At 36.6% G+C, this 27,692-nt stretch overlaps 1 protein-coding gene across 7 annotated transcripts in view; it reads right to left on the bottom strand.

Moving 5' to 3' along the window:
* Positions 1-27,692, bottom strand: part of scrib (scribble) — an 884,084-nt gene that overhangs the window by 199,711 nt on the left and 656,681 nt on the right. For all 7 annotated transcript variants that reach the window (XR_011017587.1, XM_067137118.2, XM_068225382.1 and 4 more), the window contains one exon: positions 12,278-12,433. Coding sequence is in view for 6 of the 7 variants with exons in the window: in XM_067137118.2 (XP_066993219.2) it covers positions 12,278-12,433 (156 nt within the window). In the remaining variant the exon portion in view is untranslated. The remainder of the gene's footprint in view (positions 1-12,277; positions 12,434-27,692) is intronic.

Genomic DNA, 27,692 nt, shown 5'->3' with positions numbered 1-27,692 from the left:
GAGACAGAGACCCAAGGCACACTCCTGGCAGCGGTACACCGATGTCTTCTTTTCACCGTGTTTTGAACACGCGATACGTCTCTGAGGTTTGGATTTCTCACTCTTGGGTGCTAATTTCCTGCAACCTTGGAACTGTATTATCTGATGCGCGCCGGCCTTGAATATTTCGTTTCCCGCCCGAGAAGCGTATTTTGTACTACGTATACAAACCTTCCATCAGCTGAAACTGATAACTGCTCAATGTTTGTCCCTGTGACTTGTCTAAATATTATTGGAGAATCTAGGAATCATAATTCACTGTTGAAAACTTCCCTTTGACCTGTATGCGTATCTATAGTCTCCTACACGAAATTTCCAAGTACTACTTCCTCCTCATCGTCACTCTCATTATTTACCACTGCATCGGCCACAGCCACATCATCTATTTCATTATCACTACTGCTAATACTGCCACTACTACTTCCGACTAAACTTTCATTTGAATTATACAATATTTCAAGCACGTTACTCTCAGCAGGAGCTGGCCATTGAGCGCGGTGCGTCACACAAGCTGATGAAGCTGCAGCGGGACCGAAAGCAGCAGGACGAAACTGAATGAGGGGAATAACATCTATGACGAATCAAACCAAACTCGATACATATTTCAGATTAGAAGGTCAATACATCGTCTTTCAAATGAGATATATACCATGCACAACTGCTTCTCGTGTCGTATGACAGAAAGCAGCACTAACTGATGCCTACACAGAGCACTCGTGGAGAGGTACAAAAAGACTACAAGCTGAGAAATAAAGACAAAGATAATAAATAAACTGCACTCTTAATACAAAATTAGAGCAAAGAACATCACACGGAAAGACAAACTTCCCAGATCATAATTTCTTTATTTTATTCTGTGGGAAAGAATGAAGCAAACAGACTATTAAAAACAGTAGTGATTGGTGCTCAGACATAATTGACAAATACTTATCCTTGCAAAAGCAACTACACTTTAATGATATTCAATTCTTATTTAGAACACTGATAAACCCGAAAATGTCTTCTTGGAAACAAAACAATTTGCATATCCATAACACCAAAACTCTTCGCGCTATAGCCGTTAATGCGAAACCATGTATGTGTCTATACCACATATAGAGGTCGGCGGCTACGGAAGAAAAGGGGGTCTATACCACGTATAGAGGTCAGCGCTGAGGGGTTAAAGTATGTTTGTTGAATATAATGTTTTTATTAAATCATCTGTAATTGGGAGCATATCCTGTTGCTTATAAATAAACTATATATGTACCTACCTACCAACCAACTTACCTACCTATTTGTTGTTGAATATCTGATAACTTCAAAAAGACCATAAATATTATTTTATGATAGTAATTAAAAGATGAAAATTGATATCAACAAGGAAAATAAACTAAAGACCAACATTATTAGCCAATAACCCTCCTAGAAATAGTAGGCTACACTTATTCCCATTCTTCCTTTCAGCTGTCTTCAGTTGAGAATAAGAAACAGGTTAAAAACGCAGCAACGAAGCAGCTTGTTTCATCATCAATATCAGTAGCCATGTTAGAATTCATTGTTCTTTTTTGTCACCAGTGGTGAGTTGATAGTTGGCAGAATCATTTTTGACTTGACAAAAGAAACTATGGAACTAACATTTTTAGAAGAATTCGACTAAATTTTTGTTGTAAAAATTATGTAAAAATTTGTGTGTTTTATTTTTGATGAAGTTGTATTTTAAAGTATTTTCAGGACTCACTGAAGAGACAATTATTTACTTAATCATTGACATTGATATTGGAGATCTCTAGTAATATGTTTTTTTTGTAACCCATTTTTTGTATCACCCTGTAGTGCCACATGGAAGCTTCCATCACGAAATCGCTGAGTTTCGCAATCGAAATCTCTAGAATGAATTTCCCACATTACCATATTTGGTGCTATAATTCTATTGGTGAAAATAACACTAACTGGTATTGGTCAAACTTCGGATCGAAACATAGGTAGCTTCCCTGATTGGCTGTTTGAGTATTTCCCAACTTCCGGCTTTTTGGCTCCTTAGCAAGAGCAAGGCTCTGTTCAGCGTCTTTGGTTTTCGTACGTCGTAACGATCGGACGCACCTTGTAAGGTGGTCCGCTCACCGGCTCCAGCCATCCCGGGGTAAGCATGTTTTCTGTTCTCAAGTGTTAACTTAAAATGTAAATTCATTCGTTCGGAGTTTGCCTTAGACCCTGGTTTTCACCGCTTTTGATTTGTAATGCCGTAGTTCGTCAACTAGGCATACCCTTTATTTTGGAGGCAATTCATTTTATTAATCTTTTGTGAATATGTAAACTTTAATTTTTTTTTCCGAGTTGCCTCCAGTAATTCCGTATCAATTTAGTGCACACCTGTTGAGCTTTGCATCAATTTCTGTTGTTCCCTTCTCTTGTAACATTTTTCAACTTGCTAAGGCAATTAATTGTAATTAGGTCATTGCTCCCTTTAAATTTTCATTGTAAATTTCAACATCGAAATTATCCTCACTTATTTAAATGTCATTGTAACTTTGTGTAAATATTCACTTTCCTGAGAGAAACATTAATAGGAACCTCGTGGTTCGATCTGATTTTTTTAAATAATGTTATCTAACCTTGTGCACTTCATACCTTGATTCAATTCTATATGTTAAATAAATTAGACAAAGGGTTAATGTTCTCACGTTTCTTTCCCTACAACGTCGCGTAAGGTCTCGTCCTCTAGGGTTTCCCGGCCTGCTTCCCATACTTCCTTTCTCTAGTTGGCATGTTGGTTATCCTGCGAAGCCACGTGTTTGTAAAAGGTAAAATGTTTTCCTGTTTGATCATCGGCTGATGTCGTTCTGTAAGGTTTGTTATTTTGCATTATCAAATAATTACGTGTTTAATATGTATCTTGTATTATGTGCTTCCTTCTGTTTAAAGGGGGGGTTACATTTTTTATCGCCACTGTTATTAGCCATAAATCACCAACTCGAATTAAATATTATGTTTATTTACACCTTTCAACACTGCATTTATATAATTCAATATTAGCCACTGATGCATTTAGCGACCCTCACCTCACCTTGCAGAGGCACCCAAACTACCAGTCTCTCTCTCTCTCTCTCGCCTGCCATCCGCATAATTTCCGGATGGGTGGCCTTCAATTCGCTACACTGAAGGGTGCTGCCATCTGAGCACTTCATGTAGTAGTGAGCAACAAAGGGAGTGGTTTTTTTTTTTTTTAACAATCTGCTTTACGTCCATTAGCAATGGTGGGATACAAAAAGGCTAGGAGTGAGAATAAATTGACCATGGCCTTAACTAAGGTACAGCCTCACGATTTGCGTGATGTGAAAATGGTAAACCACAGAAAACCATCTTCAGGGCTGCCGACAGTGGGGTTTAAACCCACTATCTCCTGGATGCAAGCTCACAGTTGTGCGACCATAACTGCACGGCCAACTACTCACCTGGTGATAATGGCATTCTATCTGTTGACCAATCAAACTGTACTTAATCAAATTACAATAAATTTATGTGGAAAGAAAACACAGATGAAACTTGCTTAAAGTAAGGAGAATGCTCTCATTCAGTGGCTAAAAGGGTGGAGATGAATACACATACCGTATGTCTTCAGTGAAACACAAATTAACATGCACAAAATTTCAATGACGACGACAGGCTGGCAATCTCACACCTCGTCAAAAATCACTTATTGCACAAAATAATGTGTTTCCACAATACCATGATTTTAATCTATATAAATTTATTTGTATCAATTTAAATACATATACTTTTATGGAAATAGAGAAATGCTAACCAATTAAGACCCTCTGGCAGAACCCCAACTCTATAAAAAATAAAAAATCCTTACACATCTTTGTTTCAAAGATATAGGCCTACCTTTAACAATGGTAAATTACTCTAAATTATAACACAACTAAGAACAGACACTGTAAAAGACTAGAACAGACCAGACTACACTAGACTAGACTTCAAATTAAAACGTGACCATAGCGAATAAAAAGAGGAAGTGAGAGCACTTGGACTCACTTCCCATTTCAGCAATGGAGAAACTAGTGGCTACAGTGTGGAGATTTGCCACTGCAGCGCAACGATCACTTTGGATGAACAGATGGCATTGTTTATACTGGGTGCGTGTGTTTTTGCATGTAGCAGGAATGATTTTTTTAGTATAAAGACTTCATTTAATAATATAGTGAGTGTGAAAATGTCGTCATGCTTTGTGCTGGGGTGTCAATGTGGTTACAGGTCAGGTGAAAGTAAACAGTTCTTCTCACCACCTGAAAATGAGGAGCATTTCTCTGAGTGGGCTAGAGCGATCCCAAGAAAAGACAAGGAGCATACAAGTCTAGGATTTGTGAGTGTCATTTTTCAGAGGATCTTATATAAAGGTAGACTCATTTATTATTAACGAGGAAAATTTGAAATTCCAAGAATAAAGCCAGGAGCTGTCCCTCACGTTTTTCCAAACTTACCGTCCTATTTAAGCAAGTTCCTGAAAATTCGAAAACCCCCATTGAAACGAGAGTTACTCAAAGAACATGCTGGCAATGACAATATTAACAGTAGTAGCTTAGAATGTAATGAACTGAATTTTCTCTCTAAATCTAAAATACTTAATAGTAACGATAATGTGAAAATAAAAGAACCTGGTTTCAGTTTCCCCTGTAAAGTAGCTGACAGTGATGTTGATGTTTCTAGAACTATTCTAAATTTGAGGAGACAAGTTAAAGACCTTGGTAGGAAATTAGAACCAAAAAGAAATTAGTTGCATGTAGAGCTAAATTAAAGCATGTAGCAAATTAAATCAATGTGTCAAGTGAAGCTTAAGACATCTTATTTTCCTTAGCAAGAAACAAAAAATAATTGTGGACACAATACTAAAAAAATGTAACACCAGCGTCAAAAGATATGCACTCTTCTAATTAATTTATATTTGATAGTTTGCTTTTGAAAATCAAATCCCGTAAGGGTTACAGACATTGTTTGAAGCATGAGGTACTTCCTCTTTCTACTGAAGCTCATTTGAGACTACTATGCAAAGGGTTCAGCTGTAATTATGGTGCTAATGGAAATGCTGTAAATGCAATTAAAGAACGTCCTTGCCAATCATGCGCTCGTATTTATGTTTGTCCCTTGGTTGCACAGCTGGATCTAGCCTGTAGCAGTGTATGCTAGCATGAATGCAACTCTTGGAGAGCTATTGCCAAAAAGAATAATTCAGGTCATAATTCAATTGGAACAAGCTGGGGTGAAAGTAATTGGTTTTACATGTGATGGAAGTCAGTGGATGAATTTGGGAATTTCAGGGAAGAAATACAATGCTACATTGAAAATTCGGCAGATCATCAAAGGTGAGTGTAGGCATTTTCTGATTCCGTGCATATTTTGAAGTACATACGTAATTATTTCCACAATAACGTTCTTTTGCTGTATGAAGGCAAAGAGGTGAATTACAAATTTTATACACAGTTATATCAAAGTGACACGTCTCCTGAGTTTGCTGGTCTTCGAAGTTGTCCGAAGATAACATCCTCTCACATAGACCCAACCTTATTTCAGAGGATGAACGCCAGGTTAGCTTTTCACTTATTCAGTAAAAGTGTAGCCGATGCAATTAAGCTGTTTATAGAAATCAAGCCTAATGAATTCAGTGATAGCAAGCACACAGAAACTTTTACACATGAAATAAATAATCTTGCAGATTACCTTAAATCTACATTGCCCGTAAAAGTGCTTTATAAAGGTTCTCCATCATACAAAATATTGCTTGAATTTTTAGGAAACATCACATCTCAGAAAAACACATTTGCATCTTCAAAAAATTTGGAATCATTAACAGTAACCTTGAAAAGTCTATGGAAATGGCAGATTAGTTGTGGAGCAGAGAATTTAGGTATGTCCTGACAGAAAAAAATTAATCAAGATCCTTTGGAGCTCCATTTCCATATTTTGCATCCCCTTAGTTGTGACAATCACCCTTCAACTATGGACATTTTACATTTACACATGCTGCAGTCTGTGTATATACCTACAAACTTGCCTTAAATTCAACCACAAATTGCAAGTCAGTGATAGATTCATCCCTCACTTCATTTGTTAGTCATATCCGTGCAATGGCTAAAGAAAGTGAACGTAAGAATAAAGAAATTAAAGATTCCACAGACATCAAAATTAAAGAAAAAATAATACTCATGGAGTGGGAAAATGAAATTACTCTTCCTTACGAGGGAAACCTCACAGAAAGGAGTTAACTGTTTCACCTGGCAGGCTACATAGTAAGAAAAAGTGACAAATATGTTGATTGCTTAGATTGTGCTCGAAGCCTTCGTAGTGAACAGCCACCTGAGCTTCCATTGGCAACATTTACCCTCATTAAAGATTATGGAATGAAGAAAGGCTTGTGATACTTGACATATCCTTCACCATGTGTGTTTAGGTTGCTATTGCAAGTAGAAGAGGTCGCCTCAGAAAAATTACGATCAAAACAAAATTTATGGGGTGATATATATTTTTTGCACGTTTGGACAGCATAGACTCTATAGTTGTCCGACCCACAAACTTTGGATGCAGCAGTGATCACAGATATGATCTTGTGAGAAAATTAGTGTTTCATTACATTAAGTGCTGATTCTTCTTCCATACGAAGGAAATAAGGAAAGAGCTGCTATCGTCCAAATCAGCAAAATCGTCCCGGAAGTTCTCCAAGGTTTCGGACAACTAACGCTTTCGAGAGTGAGTTAAAACTTTGTTTATATGTCTTAGATAATGTAAAATGCATAATAGTTTCAACTATAACTCAATACTTTGTAAGTCATTTCAGAATTACTGATGTTCAAATATTTTCAGAGGCTAACATTAAGCCATTAAATTAGTGTGTTTACCAGCTTCCTCTATTCAAATATTCCTGGACTGTACACGCATGGCACATGAAACAGAATAATTTAAAGGTCAATCTGGCAACTGAAAGTCTTAGAAAATTTATTTTGTGTATGTTTTGTATATTGCCATGCCCCCTTATTGTATTAACACGATCAGCGCGGTTCATCCATAGCTAATGCAGTCTCCCGCCACTGCCTATTAACTACAAGAGAGCACTCACTTCCTCTTTCCATACTCTATGACATGACTAGCAGCGGTTTCCAGTCTAACAGAGATGATGAGAATAAAGTGTTCAGGAGTAGGTATGGGAAAGATGGATACACAGTCATTAATCCTTTCAGCATACAAAACAAGAGTATGTGGGGAAAATTACTTATTAAACTAATTTAATTGTACCAAAGAAAATATATTCACTTAAAATTTTCCTAATCCTTCTCCGTCTTTTGGACCTTTATCTGACTATATCTTTCATCAAAAGAATGGCCCTTCCTTTTTCAATTAAATGTATTTGTAGTAACTAGCCATCTCAACATCAACATTCCCTGAGTTAACGCCCTTTCACAGAAAATGGTCAGAGAAATGTGAAGGAGACTTAGGTGCGCATAGAGAAGCTATTGAAGTACTTTCAGATAAAAATTTAATACCATCATTAACACCATTCACAAACGCTGAAGGGATATATGCATAGAACTGAAAAAATAAACTAGTGGGGAGTCTATTATGGAGTGGTTTACTGAGGAAATTCAGTCATCAAATTCTGCTGGAAGAGAAGCATTATCATGCAAAATAGTAACGAAGAACTACTTTGATAGCTGCAAGCAGATAAATGTACGACAAAAACCTTTCAGGCCAGCAATCGTAATGAAGAACATCAAATTTTTCACAAAATTTGAATATCTACATAATAAGACTAAGACATGCAGCAATATTTAGTGATAATCACATTGTTTTCAATTGCAAGCTTATTCATTTGAACTGTCAACAAGTTAAGTTATTTTCACAATAGAAAGTTTGATGTGCAGTAAAACCTCACTACAGTAATTCGAAGTCGTTGGGACTAAAAAATTGGACTTCGAATTACGCGATTTCGAATTAACCGCCAATTTGTATATCAGAAGTGCCAACACTTGCCGCGTTACAAAATATTCTAAGGCCCATTACTGCATGCAGTTAACCTTGATTCACAGTTTAAACCTTTCAAATGCCATGAAAAAAAAAACAACCTATTTCCAAAATGTATCCAAGAAGGTGCATTTACAGTATTCAAATAATGCACTTCGATAACTCACCGACAAACATATCCTCATGCAAGGGGGAAAAAAAAAATTTAAAAAAAAACACAATTCAAAGACGAGGAGAAATCTATGCTGGCTCTCATGTGCAAGTGCTTTATTCATTGGATTACTGTACAGCATGCATTTTAGATGCCTTGTACTTACACAGAAAGTACCCAATACCCTTAAAACATCGTGGCTAATCAAACTTTCCTATGACTCTATCCTTGTACAATTTCCCACCATGGCACTTCTCTCGTTCTTCAAAAATGTCAACACTTGCCACGTCACAAAGTATTCTAAGACCCATTAATGCATGCAATCAGCTCGATTCACAGTTTAAACCTTTCAAATGCCATGGAAAAAACTATTTCTGAAATGTATCCAACAAGGTGCATTTACAATGTCCAAATAATGCACTTGGATAAATCACTGACAAAATCTCACACAACGAAAGAAAAAAATCACACAATTCAAAGATGAGGATAAATTATGCTGGTTCCTCTGTGCAAATGCATTATTTTTTGGATTACTGTACCGTTTGCATTTTTAGATGCCTTGTACTTGCACGGAAAGTGCCCGATGCCCTTAAAACATTGTGGCTTATCGAACTTTCCTATGATGAGGGGATAAAGCTTCTCGCTTCCGAGTGCATTGCAACGCAGTACAATGACCCCCCACCCTTGTACGATTCCCCGCCTGGCACTTTCTCCTTTAAAACCATAAGACTGTTTGGGCTCAGCATTAAAAGATAGCAATGCAGTTTGATTGGCAATGACAATATTGTTCAGTGCCTACGAATTGATTATATGAGCCACGCTTTTTCGTCAACTGTCGGCATCGCCAGTGTTCGCGGATTCTGTTTTCCTGCACACTGCCTGCTGCATGATAGTACGGCGTTCCTTAAAAGGTTGAATACAGAAGAATTCCGATTTAATTCAACTTAGCACACTGTAGACACACCGAAGTGAGTGTAAGTGCGGAAAGCTACCCCTCCATGTTCTGGAACACGCGTTCTATCATGAAACGGATAACTTTTGAATTTAAATTACTCTGTAACATACTACTGTTTTAAAATGTAAAGACAGTTTCAAATTAAAAGCCTGAATTTCAGTAATGGGGCCGACATTGTACTTCAAATGACGAATTATCCGTATTTCGAATTAAACAATTTAAATAACATGCAAAACAGTATCTCATGTTTACGGGAACAAGCGCTTCTTCGAATTAGGCGGAATTTTGAATTAACTGATTTTGAATTATCGAGGTTCTACTGTATATTTTACCAGGTGTTGATGTATAATTTGCTACTTAATATGGATGGCTGACATAAAAGAAACATGATTAGAAATATCCAATACAAGTTCTAGCAAGGATAAGTTATGTCGTCTTTAAACATTACTGCAGCAGCATGTCACTACAAGCTATCAGTACTGGCAGTAAAAAAGCTGATTTTTAAAATTTGTATATTTCAAAATCCAGGCAGATATTGATGTTTTATAAACTTTCCTTCCAGCATGATACCCAATAAGAAAACAAATTATATGAAAATATAACGCTGGATTTCTGTCTAACCAAAGTCTGGAACTGTGTGACTTTCTCAGTAGGTGCAACACAACGGAAAAAAACTTGGTCCATCTCTCACCCAGTCCAATAATTTTCTACAGGTAATAGTTCGTATTCACCACTTTTTGGCAAGGAGGTATGTAATGCAATCTAAAAATGAAAAAAATTATAGCCTGCATATTTCAAATTCTGTTCCTTTCCTTTCTCGATAATAGGTTTTTTTTTACTATGAAACATTGATATATATTAACAAATCTCACAGCAAAACACTCAACAAAATTTCTACTTTAGAACAAGGGATCATACATTCACGGAGAAGTAATAACTAGTATGCTACTTCAAAATTAAACCGTGCATCTCAGCAAAGAGCGTCCAAATAAAGATAACATTTAAGAAGAAACTGACATAAAATAGGTATGGAAGCATAAGAGCAGTTTTTTTCCTTATTGCATCCACAAGCATGAATCTTTATGAAAAAACAAGAGCAGTTTTTTCCCTTATTGTATCCACAAGCATGAATCTTTATGAAAATCAAGAGCAGTTTTTTCCTTATTGTATCCACAAGCATGAATCTTTATGAACAAACAAGTGCAGTTTTTTCCTAATTGTATCCACAAGCATGAATCTTTATGAAAAAAAACAATGTTTAGATTTAAGGCATTGAAAACTTACTTCCACTTTACTGAACTGCAGATCACTACCTACCATCCATTTTGTCTTTTTAAGCTGTAGATTTCAGTTATGTAAACAATGAAAGTTTTTTCTTTCTTTTTTTTTTTACGTCGCACCGACACAATGAAAGTGATCGTTTTACGAGTGCTTTTGTAGTTTGAAAATGAGACTGGTATATCTGAGCACCTTCAAGTATCAACAGGCCGAGTCAAGCGTTAACCCACCAACTTGGGCTCAGAAGCTAACCCACTACCATCCTGAGCCACTCATCCCAGCAGAAAACAATACTATGGTTAAATTTTGATGTCTTATTCTGTTTTATATTTCCTTTGAATGGTTATCTGAAACACAAATAATGATATTTGACGAAACAACACACAGCTCTGAAGAATATAATAATGGTATACCAATTTTTGACATAAATATGTCTTATGGCTGAGAGTCATCTGAAACTTTGCACCACAAAATTAGTGTTACAAAATGTAAGGCACGATGTTACCTAGCAACTGTGCAGGCTGTGATGTGAAGTATTAATGGATGTCCATGACTGAAAAACATATTATCAAGGAGGGGCATTAGAGTATAGAAGGTCAATGTTATCTTGCGGGCTGCGATGTGAAGTATTGATAGATGGCCATGATTGCTTATTAATACAGAGCCTTGGATTTTTAAAAAACACCTCTAAACCTATCTTTGTGAAATGATGAAAATGAATTAATCATTCTCAATTTGAGTTTCATTTATTGAAAGACATCTTTATAATTTCATTTGATTTTCCTAACGGAAAATTTGGCACCATTTTAAAAACAATACAATGAAGCAAGTTGCCTGTGCGGTTTGGATCATATAGCTGTGAGCTTGCATTTGGGGGATATGGAGGGTTACAATCTTAATTAAGGACACAGCTGCTGCCATCCCAATCCCGTAAACCCACTAGCAAGGGGGGGGGACCTCACCCACCCAAAACACATAGAGAGAGAGAGTGAAAACACAATGATTTCTAAGGCTGAGAATAACCTGACCTCTGTACTGACTATAAGTGAATTTCTGAAGTTAAAGAAAATAGTTTTCAAGGGCTCCAGTAACATTATTTAATTGAATATATTCTAACAAATAAATGTTTCCTATGATGCAATTATTTTTCTTTTCTTTCTTTTTTCCCCAATAATTAATTTGTATACATCAAAAGAGTTCTCCTATCTCTCTACACAATATTCTACAGATGGCAATCACTGAGGCAATGGATGAAGCACATATACCTACAGTGATGAATCTACAGACAAAAGCAAAAAGAATACGTTCATACTCCATTCAACTCTTGACTTACATATGCAAAATGCACATCTGGCATTATTAGCACCAAGTTGAAAAGAAGAAACACATTTAAGTAACTGACTGTCAATGCTGTTTGAGTATACAAAGCACCAAAAGTTTGCTGGAAAATGTGCTTATTGCAAGAAGCAAGCAATACATTAATCAGCATGACCTATGAGAAAAGTTTCAAAATATGCTATTCTAGACATAAGCTTTTCCACCTTCAACTCCATTTCTCTTAAAACCCAAAGGTGGGAGGGATAATTTCCAGTAATTCACAAAGCTTGGTTGCATACATTTGTACGTTCTGAACAGTTATGGTTGTTGCTCAAGCTATTGTTCACATTCACAATGAAGGACTTCCAATGAACTGGTCAATCAAAGATACGTGATCAGCATAAGAATACTGTTGCAACTACACAGGATAATGCTATAACACCTATAGACTTGCAGTAAAAACACCAATATATAAGGAGTGAACATCAGTGCATAAGGAAGACACCAATACAGTACATAGTTAGATTTATAGAGTTGGTACTTACCGTGCTGGTTTGAGGGGCAAGCGTATGTTTGGTCATGACTATTGTGGTAGTCTTCAAGTCTGTCTTGGGACCACCAGGAGACTTCGGAACTAACATTTCCGTAGGACTGGAGGGCTTGTGAACCAGTAATTCAGCTGCTCTCACAACATCTAGCACCTGACAAAAGATAACCGAATAGTTCACAAGAAAACAACTAAAGGGCCTGTTGATTATATATCTAAAAGCAGGGAGGAAGATGGAAATACACGTAAGGATCAACATAAGGGAAATTCAGTGCGAGCAGAGACGGAAAATGAAAGGAGAGAGAAAATTTATCTTAATTATTTTTGTGTTTATTTATTACCCTTCCCTTTTCTCTCTGCCCATGCTGATCTGTCAGTGTGCCTTGTGAGTGGTGAGTGTTTTTTTCTAATCCATATTCCAAGCTTCCTATCTTCATATATATTTGTACACTTTTGAGTTCTTCTTCCACATATAATGTCATAATGAGATGAAATTACAGCAGACACAAAATGGTAAACATAATCACATGAAACATATCCATAACAGTGATTTAGATGGACTAGGAATCTATATTGGGCAATGGAATCACCAGTATTAAAAATCAACGACAGAGCAAAAGACACAATCTACAGCAGCTTTCATTAGACTAAGACAGAGTGCACGCATGCATGCAGAAGAAATGGCTGGAAATAGATAATGTGGAGAGTAGCCTCATCATTCTCTCACTAATAACAAAATATGAAGTAAGGTATACTACACATTTTTTTTTTTTTTTTCATCTAATCAGTAGGGATATTTATGATGCAAAATGATCAATTAACTGCCAACCAAAGTTTACGAAGCCTTTTTATGTAGAAGGAATAAGAGAAGATTGTAAAATGACAAAGTTTCAGAAGGATAACAAGATACGAGACTGTACCGAGTAGTTCCTGCATTCTCTTAGCTTGTGACACATTATTTTGCAGTGTGGAATATTGTGGCACATCTGTATGTGTCCGCTGCATTTTGAACAGTCACGGGCTTGAGAAGGATCGCAATCACTCCTGTACCCTAGCTGAGCATATATAAACAAATCAACAATCATCTTTATATCAGTTTACACCAAAACTAGAAAGAATATGCAGCGAGTTGACTAACTTTTTTAGTTTACTGATAAAGTAGTAAACTCTAAGGTCCTAATCTTATATTTTTGTTGAACATATATTTTTAGTAAAATGTCATGATTGGAAACCATTCCATACGATAGTAAAAAAAAAGCTGATAAGAAAGCAGTGTGTAGAGCAAAAAATAATATTCTATTCTTATAAAAATATTGTATGATTTACTGAATTGCTAATGGAACAAAATCAGCATATCAGCACATTACACAAAGAAATTACAAATTTTATAATATTGATATGTCATTAAAAGACAAGCTCGTGTAAGTTAAGAATACCATTGCCGTCACTGTTTCATCAACAAAGATACTATGAGTTCAAGACTTCTCGGTTACGACATACCCTTAAATTTCTCACCCTACTTCCTTACAGTGAAAACAGTTTTTCACTACCAGCATTAGATGCAGGTAACCATACAGTGGCAGACTGCCCCCAAAGAACTGCAGGGCGGCTACACAGCCGTATCAAAGCTTTCTCAGAAAATTAGATTTTTTATTTTATTTTTTATTTTTGCTAGAGGCTTTTACGTTACACCAACACTGATACGTCTTATGGCAACGATGGGATAGGAAAGGGTTAGGAGGGAGAAGGAAGCAGCCGTGGCCTTAATTAAGGTACAGCCCCAGCATTTGTCAGGTGTGAAAATGGGAAACAACAGAAAACCATCTTCAGGGCTGCCGACAGTGCGATTCGAACCCACAACCTCCTGGATGCAAGCTCACACCTCCGCGCCCCTAACAGCACGGCCAACTTGCCTGGTGGAATATTAAGTGCTGTATTTGAGTACTACTTTTAGTTAATTATGTCCATTTCTTAAAGATATAATTATGCAAGAAATACATCATTTTATCTTCAGTAATGTGTCAGTGTGAAGTAAAATTAATATCAATTATACCTTCAGCAAAACATCTACAGTATATATATATATATTTTTATTAAGCTGTATACAGCACAACACCAGTAGACAGTTCTGTCGAGCTATAGGTGGCGAGCTGGCACTTGCTACCTGGCTGCTATTGATTGTGGTGGTGGGGAGGGAAATGCATTGTGAAAAGGACTATTTTGGGCTGTATTATGCAAAACAATAAATTAACTTTTTTTTTAAATTTGCTTTACGTCACATCAACACACGCAACTTGTAAAAAAAATTAAGCTGAAGGCGTCTGTACTCATCATTTCGAATGATATAGCCAAAATACTCAAGTTTCTTCTTTTGATGATGTGCATGATCTCTAGCTCTTTGTTCAGCTGTTACAAATCTATCAACCCATGATATTCTGAGCAAGCGTTGGTAGTACCACACCTCAAAGGATGAAAGATTTTTGATGGTGGTTTTTGTAAGGGTTAAAGTCTCAGCACCATAAAGTAGGACAGAGAACACATAACACCAAAATAAATGGAGACCGAGATTAATATTAAAGTCTCTGTTACAGAGCAGTTCACTCATTCCCTTGAATTCAGCCCTTGCCTATTTAATCAGAGACCTAATTTCAACAGCATAGTTCCAGCTGTGACCAAGCACATAGCTGAGATACTTAAAACAGTGGACTTGCTCCAATGATGTACCATCTACTGTCAAGTTAACAGGTTGAACAACATGTTTGCTTATGACCATTACTTTGGTCTTTTTTAATATTTAAACATAGAACAGTTTCATCTGCATACTGCAGATTATTTCTTGTTGTTCTATTAACAATGATGCCCTCAGGTTTTCCTTCCACTGCTTCAGAAAATACCCTTTCAGAGTAGATACTGATGAGGAGTAGAGATAGGACACAGCCTTGCTTCACTCCTTGCTTTATTTCAACAAGAACATGTGTTGGTGTTATTAGCCTTAACTGATATGGTCTAATTCTAATACAGGTAGGTGATAATTTGGATGTCTCTACCATCCAGGCCAATATTATGTAGGCTTGCATTCCAACTGTTTGGCAATAGTGTTGCCAAAGTACTCATTTTTTTTCTTTTCTTTTACAAGTCGCTTTACGTTGCACCGACACAGACAGGTTTTATGGCAACGATGGGACAGGGAGGGCTAGGAGTGGAAAGGAAGCGTCCGTAGCCTCAATTAAGGTACAATCCCAGCATTTGCCTGGTGTGAAAATGGGGAAACCAGGAAAACCATATTCAGGGCTACTGACAGTGGGGTTCGAACCCACTATCTCCCGTATAATGGATACTGGCCACACTTAAGCGACTGCAGCTATCAAGTTTGGTAATAAAATTTTACTGAGAAATGGGGCTGACAGGATTTGTAGGCAGTAAGGACACTGAGGCATTTACAAGTGACTTGTACAATGTCTGATGCACTCAATGCATACATGCCTTCAAGGGCTCTCTATAAAAACTCATCTTCCCACTGTCTTCACTTTTCTTCAAACTCTAAAATCTACAGATAACATGTTTGCCACATCTAGGATTATGGAATGCTTAATAGTAACATTTCAAAGTGCATTAGAGAGACAAGCGAGTGGCTCTGGGAAAGTGGTTATGTGTATCTGTTGACAGGAAAACTCACTCAGGATCCCTTGGAGTGACACTTTGGGTGACTATCCATCCATGATAGATTTTCTTCATTTGCATTTTTACTACATTGTATTTAGGTTCCTGCAAAGCAGGCACTATCCCCTGGAGGAAATTAGTACTGACGTCCCTTGTCAACTAGACACGAATGTTGGCCCAAAATATGAAAGCATGGAACAGGACTATAAAAAAGCCTTTGGAATCTCCCATAAAAGAAAGAAAAGAAAAATTATTCAAGACTGTGTGTTTATTTATTTATTTATTTATTTATTTATTTATTTATTTATTTATCTATTTATGATAGTAGTTTAATGTTGCACTGACACATTTAAGATTTATGGTAACATGAGGATGGGAAAGGGAAGGTAGCATTGAGGCCTTAATTACAGTACAGCCCTAGTATTTGCCTGGTGAGAAAATGGGAAACCAAAGAAAATCACCTTCAGGGCTGCCAACGGTGGGATTTGAACCTGCCATCTCCCGAATGCAAGCTCAGAACTATGTGATCCTAATCGCGCGGCCAACTCGCTCGATCAAGACTGTTTAAATATTGAAGATTGGAAAATTGCCGAGCTGGAGTTGAACCCCGTTCCTGGTCCTTCAAATGAAAAGTGTTCATTTTATCATGTGGTCGTGTACGTTGTTTGGCAGTCCTCAAAATTAATCAAGTGTGTACAGTATCCTGCGTACATTCTCCCCATCACTAAAGTCATTTATCACTTCCCACCAAAATAAAAGATTATGGATCTCGCAATAACAAAAGGTTTCTAAAACGTCCCTCCAAAAGTGTGCGACATTATTTTCCAGGGTGAAAGAAAAATTCATGAAAACCTGAGCTTGTCTAGGTCACTGTGGGGCGACATTTATGACAGACTTGATTCGACTGAGGCAATTTCAGTTGTGCTGTCAGGAGCTGGCTGTTGAATTGAACACACTGTGGACATTATTCCTAAACGGGTCTGCCACTATTTTAAGTGCCAATTCTTCTTTATAGTGCGAGAAATCCATAGAGATCTTCAAGCTCTGAAATCTACTAAGTCGAAAACTATCAAACGTGGTCTCAAACTAGTTTTGGTGAGTAATTTAATTCATCTGAGAAAACTGTCGGTGTTATTTGAAAACTGGTGCATATTGTACATGCTCAAAGGGACAAACTCTGTTTAAAATTTTTTTTAAAATTAAGTCACAATATTGCATTCATTTTCCGTTGTGTTTTATTTTATCTTGTATTTTCTCCTTTGAAAGTCAAAAGATATTTCTACATGGGGACTGAGAATATTAATTGCAACTCTCTGCCAGTATTACTCATAAGTATGAACAATTGGGTGTTATATTTTGGTATTTGCATATCAGCATAATCTCAATTAAAATAGCTGACCAAGTAGCCTTCATGGTATAGCATTGATGCATTGTCCCACTATCATTCATTCATCATGATTGAAGTGAAAAATGTTAATGAAATATGCAATAATGAGTTTTGTTCTTGATAAAATCTGAAACAGTATTTCATTGCTTCATTCACAGTTTTATTTGAACATCAAGTCCAGCCTCCATTCTTTGTAATCGGAAAATGTACTGACCATCTTATCATGGCTTTTTCTTTTTTTGCTTAGCATTGCCAAAGCTGCAAGATGGCCATTTATCACGGTACTTCTTAGAAAAGTCTTCACTCTTTTCAGTGTATAAAAAAACCCACATCTCATGCTAATAATAATAATAATAATAATAATAATAATAATAATAATAATAATAATAATAATTGTATGGCCTCAGCTACCGTGTGCAGACATTTCAATTTGACGCCATCTGGCTGTCTGCTTGTCAATTTCGACGTTCCGTTTTACTCCAGGCCCCCACTAGATGGCAGACCGAGTAAACCGAAACTCTCTTGGGCGTCTATGGCTGAGATTTAATTAATTTTGTCGGGTAAACACCAAATGTGTCACCAGAGATCTTTTACATGCCGACATCTATTAGACGTTCCTTATCTTTCAAAAACAGTATATTAAGTCATCAGCTATGAAAACACCATCTTGTGTTTGATCCTTCTTGTATTCATCTCAAAATCTATCCAGTAACAAGTGATCATGAGGAAGATGCAGGTATAGTGGCAAGATTGCTGAGGAAAGAAAAAGTGCTTGAATTCTATTATGTTGCCTTTCTGCATTTATGGTAGATTCAGCTGACGTGCATAACAATGAATAAAATGTGCATATTTATGATTGTTTAATAATTGACTACACACCTCTCTTTTCTCTACTCATTACAGTGTCCCCATTGTAGGTTTCGGGCATTAAGTTAGACATTGCCACCATTCAGAAGTTATTAAAAAATTCATTCTGCTAACGCTTCAGCATTGTGGGCTTTTGAGATAAACAATTCTCATAATCTTTAATGCACAACATCTCCCAAGTCATGATGAAAACAAATAACCTGCTATGTGAGACATGATACATCAGCTGTGTCATCTGACATCACCGAGCTCGATAGCTGCAGTCGCTTAAGTGCCACAAGTATCCAGTAATCGGGAGATAGTGGGTTCGAGCTCCACTGTCGGCAGCCATGAATATGGTTTCCCGTGGTTTCCCATTTTCACATCAGGCAAATGCCGGGGCTGTACCTTAATTAAGGCCACGGCCGCTTCCTTCTAATTCCTAGGCCTTTCCTATCCCATCGTCGCCATAAGACATATCTGTGTCGGTGCGACGTAAAACTAATAATAATAATAATAATAATAATAATAATAATAATAATAATCATCATCATCATCATCATCATCATCATCAGACATTACAGATAAAAATCAAGATTGTTTTATTTCAGCATGTATTTCATCATTGCTCACCTGAAGGGTATTGTCTATAAGTTCATTCTGAATTGTCTTGGAAGTTCCTCTAAACACTTTCGAGTTTAACTCTTTGGATGCTAAACCATAACAGGGCATCATATGCATAGAATGTCAATCATGTTTCAAGGGATTTTGCATCACTGTATAAAAAAATTATTTACGTCTCAGTTTAAAAGATATCGAGGTGAAATTTGGTATGTGAGCTTGATATACTCCAAGGAATATAAACATGTGACTTGCATTTCAAAATACAAAATTTTGTGGAATACTGTGCAATGATTTTTTTTTTTAACTTTTTAAAAGGAATAATCATAATTTGAAATTAATTAGCACATTTTACACTAAATACAAGGTGACTAAATGAAGATATTTAATCTTAACTCTTGTCTGGGATCATATATACCAATTTATATTGTTAATGTACGTCTACTTTCCAATTTATAAACTAATTTTCAAAAACATTGAACATGTGGAGAGAAAGACACCAACAGTGTAACCTGTCAATGTGAGGCATTATAATTAATAAATAAACTTGAAATCTGATGGTGTACATCTTCGTATATCTGCATAATATATTTGGACTTTTCGTATGTGTTGTTGGACCATATGCACGGCACATTTTATACTTCTATGTTGGTAACATAGTGTATTCAACTGACTGAAAAGTGTATGTTAACGCCATCTATGCGCGTGCAGTGGAACTTGTAGTGAATTTGAACGCTGGTAGACAGATAGCGCGTGACTCGCTAGACTGCTGTGCGTGTTTGGTACTTTAGGAACGGCTGTCTGGTATTTGAACTCGCTGAGAACCGGCTCTCTGATGCCAGCTTGCGTATTAAACATGCCTAGTTCACGCATTGGGTGAAAGGCATTCTGTATCCCTTTCAGGGATTGTGAATTGTAAATAATAATAGATGTAGCATTAGTGTTTAGTGTAAAAATGGTGAGGTGTTAGCTTTAAAATGTAGCGTTTGCCTTGTGAGTGATAGTGATTGTTCGGTTGCTTAATTCATTATGGATTACTTGGTAATGTAGTTTTCTTCATTTATGTAAGTATTGCCTTTATTTATTTGCTGATAAGTTTTTTCTAAATTTTGTATGTGCCTCGTTGTTTGGTGTTCATATTTTTGCGAGGCGTAATTTATGTTTGTTCATTTTCGTCATGTGGACTTGTATTTTGTAGCCTGGTGTGTTTTGATCATTTCCCATTTTATTTTTCATATTATTGATTTTCTGCTAAATTTGTGTGTGTGCTTATCGTGACATTTCCTTCATGCTGGTGTTTTCATTTGATTTATTGTTGCCCGTGCTTGTAAATTCTGCCTGTGTTTGACGTTAAATTTTATTGTGATATCTTGTTCTATTTATTTTCATTATTTTAATATGGGTTAGTTTCTCCCCTGTAACTGTACATTTTGAATTGTGCACCGAACAATCTCTGTTGACACTCATTTTCCAAAATAATAATAATTATTATTACTAAAAGTAATTTAAGGTAGATAGTTATATTTTTTGGGCTATTTGGTGACAGTAAAGTTCGGTATTATTCATTTTACGTGTAATGCTTCTGTAGAGTGTAAGGACATTGTTAATGGAGGGCTTTAATAACGTTCGTGTCGTCATTCTTGCATTATTCAGTCTCCTTATCTCACCTCGAACCGTGTTGGGTCTGCCATTGTTGATTATCTGTTCTTATCTTTGCCTGTCGTTACGTAACTGTTGCATTGTTATTATTATCTTATCGCGTGTGAAGTCAGCCTCTGATGCCGTTGTGTACGGATTTCTATTCTTGTTGCTCTTACGAGTGTGTATTTGAGTATGTGATTACTAACATTTTGTATTACCTGACCAGTTCTCTCTTGAAGTGCATGGCATATGAATGATGATTTCTCGTTTCTTTATGTTTGTGTTTTAATATTGGTGGGGTTTAATTTTACTATGCAATATGGTTCTATTTCTGGGGTATGCTAGGTGACTGATATTTTTGGTCAGATATGTCTTGGTGATTCATTTCATGCAACGTGTTTTACATTTTTCTTTTTCTGGTATGCGTTCGGTGTGGTGAACCCTCCATTAAGAAAGCTCCTTAGACAATTTACTTAAGTGTAGATAGCATGTTATATGATACATTTTAGGTTTAACCAAGGAGCTCCTTTCTTAATTAGGTCGCTAGGGTTAGTTTTTCATAAAATAAAATTTAAAAAAAAAATTTTCTTAAATTTTGTACTATTTACCTAAATTATTTATTTATTTAAATTAAGAGATAGTATATTTATTTGTTAAAAACCTCACCTTAGGATTTATAAATTATTTATTCTAATTTAAAAAATAACTATATTTAACCAAATTTCTCTTCCTTAAAAAAAAAAAAAAAAAAAAAAAAAGCAGAATTGTAGATATGACATATATTTATTTTTATTTACTTGAAACTTCAAATATTTCTTCTAACTAAATAAAATTGATTTATTTCTCCCATTTATTTGCTGCTAAAGATGTAGTTTGTATTAATTTTTGAATTAGTTATAGTATAGTTGTTTTTTGAAAAGGGTGTATAAATTTTTCTTGTAGATGCTTGTTCTGGTTCCCTTTTTAATCCCACCCTTTTTCGTTCCTTGGGAAATGGGTCCCGTGTGTTCAATATTCACTCTTCCACATTTATTTTAATTTATTTTCTGTGTTTTGGTAGCATTTTGATTTTGTTGCTTCCTTGTTGTGATACGCGTTCCCATGGTGTCACTAGCCAGACACCATTTTGATATCACTTGTGTGAGGGGGCATGTCAAATGATTGAATATTTTATGCATTTTGGGAGAGTAATAGTAATTATTTGAGAGAACTGTGTCCAGTAGCAGTATTTGTTACTATAGAACAGTTCAGAAGATCAAAACAACATACAAAATCAACTAATAGTGTCAGGAATGAAAATGTAAAGAATAGATTGAAATATTCTATGGGTGGAGCATCAGGTTGAGGTAGGCCTACATGTTTTGGCCCTGGGATTTCATAAAAATGGTGGGGATGGACAACATTATTTTTAGGGAATATGCATTCAGTCCAACAATCATCTAATTCACTGTCACTGTCATTTTCATCAGCACTGTCACTATAACTCTTTGACATTGCACAAAATGTTGTAAGCCCATGAGCCAATGGCACGGCTCCATCATTCTCTGGTGCGCTATCTGAAGACCCAGAAACATCATTATCATCACCCTTACTAAAATGACAGCTGCTTACATCATCAAAACAACCCAAAAGTTCCTCAATTTCTTCTCCCAAAATAGGGCTACGTGACGACATGCCTTGTTGTGATAAATGTACTATTTAACTATAGCTACAGAAGAAATAATAATAAACTTAATATATTACGATAAATAACTCAAATGTGTCAATTAGAACGTAAAATTATTGAAAAATATCACAACACGCAGACATAAACAAACAAGGAGGCTGCCATATTGGATCAGAGACATCAAACGCTCACAGATCATACACTCACAATTGACAAATGAACCTATGTCAGTGCCATCTAATGATATAAGAAGGAATTACAAACATTCTACCTTCTTTCTACTTGATTTGTGGCGCAATCTAGCGCCTTACTGCATAACTACACCACTTATAAGAGGGTGCCGATCGAATCAGCATCCTGGCATTTTTCGTACAGAATGTAAGAGCCGATGTATCGGCATCTTGGTACTGTAAGAGTTAAAAAATTACTTCTGAGGGACTCATTTGATTTTCCAGTGACTCTAGGATTTGATGATTGTGAGGTTTTATTATGACAACACCATGGAATTTGAAGTTTCGTACCACCTTTTCGATAGCCAATAATCATGGGAGCCACACGTGTGTGAGTTAAGAGCAAAATGCACTAAGAAGCTGATTTTTTTTTTTTCAATTGACTTTACATTGCACCAACACAGATAGGTCTTACGGTGACAATGAGAGAGAAAAGGGTTGGGAGTGGGAAGGAAGCAGCCGTGGCCTTAATTAAGGTAAAGCCCCAGCATTTGCTTTGTGTAAAAATGGAAAACCACTGAAAACCATCTTCAGAACTGCCGACAATGGGATTAGAAACCACTATCTCCCGAATACTAGATACTGCCTGCACTTACGCAAATACAGCTATCGAGCTCCGTAAGGTAAAACTGAAGGAAGGAGAAGTACGGGAAGAGGGAGAATAACTTGGCTATGGAATCTATGAGTATGGTATGGACTCAGTACCCCTACCATTTTCCAAGTTGCTGAGAACAAGAATCAGATCACCCTGATGACAACATACATCCGATGAGGATATGATAGAACAGAAGAAGACAAATTCAATGGAACATCAGAGAAATCCTTGCATTTAGGACAATGTGTTACTCACGAAACTAGTTTTTATTATTTGAAAGGCCTATATTTTTCTCTATGTATTGTGAAATTTTCCTCACATGGATTTGGAATAAACAATCTCTGATTCATGGAGAACATAATTTATAGCAATAATAATCTGAATGGAGCCTCCGTGGCTCAGGTGGCAGCACGCCGGCCTCTCACCGCTGGGTTCCGTGGTTCAAATCCCAGTCATTCCATGTGAGATTTGTGCTGGACAAAGCAGAGGTGGGACAGGTTTTTCTCCAGGTACTCCGGTTTCCCCTGTCATCTTTCATTCCACAACACTCTCCAATATCATTTCATTTCATTAACCATTCATCAATCACTGCTCCAGAGGAGTGCGACAGGCTTTGGCAGCCTGCACAATTCCCATCCTCGCCTTTAGAAGGGGGCTTCATTCATTCCATTCCTGACCTGGTAAAATGACTGGAAACAGGCTGCGGATTTTCATTTTCAATAATCTGAATGTGACGTAATGACAATATCTCAATATGACAATTTATTAAAGTGAAATAATTGATAAATTGGTGAAGATGGAATAACAACTCATAATTCACATCATAATTTATTATAATATTACCTCATTGATAGTTAAGAACTGCTTATGGAAACTCAGAATTCAAGATGTGACATGACTGTAGTTGTACGAACGCGGCAAGTTTATACTGCCAATTGTTGCTACTACTCACTCTTGCTTTGGATGTGATGGAGACCGCACGGGAACGCCGAGCACTGATATACTTACAATCATAACCGCTGTGTTCTATACGCATATTGTCGCCACGTATACGACAGAACGGGTCGTGAACTGTCATACGGTCGGATTACCAGAATTCTAATATTAAAGAAAGAATTATTAACTGTGATTCTTTGAATACTGCATTTGAACAACTTCCTGACCGCGTGTGTTTTACTTCAATTAATACCTAACTTGCAGGTGCTTGGCTTATATAACAATGTGTGATATTAATTTTCAGTGCGTGATGCACGCAAAAGTATTCTTAATTTGTGAGTGTAACTTCAAGATCGAGTAGACATGTGAGGCGTAACGACAACTCCCAGGATGGATTATAACACATCACCCGACCCCGGTGGTGCCCGGTTCATCAAAAGATAAGTCCTTGCTTCATTATTTACTAATAATTATTCTCTTTCAGGTGTTGAATTTCTATATATATTTTTGTGCAATAATGAGCAGAACATGTAGAATATTTAGAAATATGAAATTGATATTGTGTCATCGAGTGAAATCAAAGTATCCAAGAATGTAAATCTTCATTCAATAACCTAAAGCCACGCGAGATTTCAATAATTTGATTGTACCTCAGTTCACAGAAATGAATTTTCTGGAAGTCATTCGTCAATATATATCAATTTCAATGAGGTTACATTGGTCAGACTAATTAGGATCTTCAAGTTGATAGTTATTAATCGTAGAATTACTTTATTCTGTACCTGTATTGCTGTGTAGAGCAGGAATTTTATTTCAATGTAGTGCAGTAGAATTATGTAGAATAGTACGGTAATTTTATTACAGGAGGAGCGAAAACAGTGTTAGCTACGTGTTATTGTGTATCTACATGTTATTGTGAAGCTACTGGGGATTCAACACTAATATTGGTCATTTTTTTATAATATTTACATGCCTGCCCCTCCCCTACGGCAGACCTCATCCCGTACTTGCCCTAGGGACAGTCACGTGACAAGAAAGCAGCGGACAGGCGGGTTGCATACCGTGCCGGTACTGTACTTGCCGCTCGGAAATGTTACCATATGAACAACAGCAATGAAATACAGTGAAACCTCGATTATTCGTTCCCTGAAACTATGTTTTTCCCGTAATATTCGGTCAAATTACGTGGTCCCGCGAGCATTCCATTTAAAACCTGTATTAAAAATCCCGCGTTATCTGTTCCTCGAAGAAATGATTTCCCGCATCAACCGTCCAGAAATTTCAGTCCCATCAACGCTAAATCCTCGATCAAGCTTTTTTCAAGATTTCGAGAATGGATGGCAGGAATCAAACTTGCAAGTCTAGCATATTTTAATTTCGTCAGATATCTTGCGCGTTCATACTTACGGAACATTCTGTACAAGGCTAACAATGAAGGCCTCCGCCAACTTGCGCTTTGTTAAGAGCTTTCTGTTGAATGTTTCATTCAGTTGGCTGTTTTACTAGCTGGTGAAAACCAACAATTTACGCAGTAGAGTTTCGGTTTGCTTACACAGTACAGTATTGAAATGGCGCGACCTGTAAAGCATGTGAAACCCTGCAAGAAAAACCGTTTGTTTCCGCAGCCCAAAAACCATCTATTTGATGCCAATCTTTGTGATCTTCAATTATTTTTACATGTCACTCTTTCCTCACCCCTGCCCCAAGGGATGCTTGGGGTGTCTTACCCCCCCCAGTTTTTTTTTTTCTTTTTTTTTTAAGATAGTGAGTCAGATGTGTAACAAATTTGGTTAAGAGGTACACACACATACATCCATCCATAATCTCCATTATCTTGGACATTTTTTTTCACCCCTTCTTAACTTACTTTCCAACTGAGTCTAAACTATGACTTAAATGGCATCCAGAGTGTCGCAGCTCATGTCAGCGACCCCGAAAACTATGGATTCGACATTAATATTGGTTGTTTAGATTATTTATTATTATTATTTTTACACTTCACCTCTCCCCCATACCCACTCCTCAGTATTTTTCTCCAGATAGCAAGTCACATGTGTACCGAGTTTGGTTGGTTGAAATTACTCCAGTATTGTAGGAGGAGATGTGGAACATGCATACCCACAAACATCCATCCATTTTTATATCTATATATATAAAATAAGAGTTTTGTCTGTACATTGCTCAAAATTTGAAAAGAATGGTATTTCTGTATCCGTCATGTCCACAGTAACAAGGAAATGCATTTTTTACTTTTCCGTAATTTCTGTTTGTCTGCCTGTATGTATGTATGTATGTATGTATGTATGTATGTATGTATGTATGTATGTACGTATGTATGTATACGCATCACGAGAAAACGGCTTAAGGGAATTTAATGAAAATCAGTATGTGAGGTCGGGGGATGAGCCAGTACAATCTAGGCTATAAATCATTTTACTCAGGCTAAGTGAAATGGTAGTTCAGGGGAAGGCCTACAATTTAATTCTCAAATATTTATATTAGTGGTCCAATCGATAAATACTACATGACTTATATAGAATTAAATCTTTGATCATTTATGTCATACATTGTTACCGCACAGGCATTGATAACACAGATATTAATGAATTTGTATTTTTGTTGCCAAGTCCATATTGACGCCGAGCCACAAGAAAATGGGCTAACAGAATAGAGTCGGAGAATAAGAAACTACCGTCTAAGTTATAAACAATTGTATTCAGCCTGGATTAAATTGTAGTTTATGGGAAGGCGTCTAAAATTTAAGTTTTTAAATACCTATGTTATTGGTCCCATCGTAAAGTATAGATAGACCTACATAAAAATGTTATAGATAACACAATTTCCGACCATTTATGTCTTATTCAGTTTTACTGTACCGACTATGATAAGAGTGGTATTTAAGAGTTGGAAGAAAATCGTGAAGGCCTACAATATTGAAAGCCCATAACATGATCAACAATAACATTACACTGACCATTATTAGTTGTGATGTTCTTTGTCTCTTATGCTGCCGCTCAAATCCAATAGATGGGATTACTGCTGCGTACCAAGTATAACAGCCTGACTGAATATTGGCAGGAAATAGCTGAGGAGTTAGAAAACTTTCTTCTTTACCATGTCATTCCTCTGGTTTATACATTTTCTGTTACCGTACTGCTGGTACGTAATACATTGGTTCTTCGTAGTATTCCAGCTATAGTAGTAGTAGTAGTAGTAGTAGTAATAGTAGTAGTAGTAGTAGTAGTAGTAGTAGTAGTAGTAGTAGTAGTAGTAGTAGTATGACCTGGTCTAGAATTACTATTTAGGCATATTCCAAATTATAGCACCACAATTCGCTAAATAACTCAAAATTCAACCCTGAAAAGAGCCGTTTCTTAAAATGAGCTTCTTCCTCTTCACTTTTATTAAATTCTACATTCATGTTATTCAAAATTAGCAGTGAAGAGGGGATTTCTCCTCTGGCTTGGAGGAAAAATTAGCCTCCAAGTCAGATCTTTCTGCCACCAGTGCAGTGAATTGAGATTTTCCGACTCATCGGGTACTCCTAGGAAACAGATTAGTAAAAGGGCATAGTTTTTACCCTGGGACTCCTGACTATTCGACACCCCACCCCAACCCACTCCCCAAAAAATTACTAAGGGTGTTCACGGATCACGGCTCCCTGCGGCCTGGTCATTCCAGCTCCGGGACTTTGAACTGTTAGATCAGCAGCGTAGTACTGTTCGTTAAAAGTGAGAAAATGTGTTGTTTTTCATTTGATCAAGTATTTCATGTGAAATCATTGCTTTTACTCGCACCATTCCTACTGACGTCATTGTAATGACCTACGTT

This window comes from Anabrus simplex, chromosome 1 (genome assembly GCF_040414725.1).
Source record: "Anabrus simplex isolate iqAnaSimp1 chromosome 1, ASM4041472v1, whole genome shotgun sequence".
NCBI classification, from domain to species: Eukaryota; Metazoa; Arthropoda; class Insecta; order Orthoptera; family Tettigoniidae; genus Anabrus; species Anabrus simplex.
The sequence above is the reverse complement of the archived record's forward strand: the minus strand, read 5'-3'. Positions and strand labels throughout refer to the sequence as shown.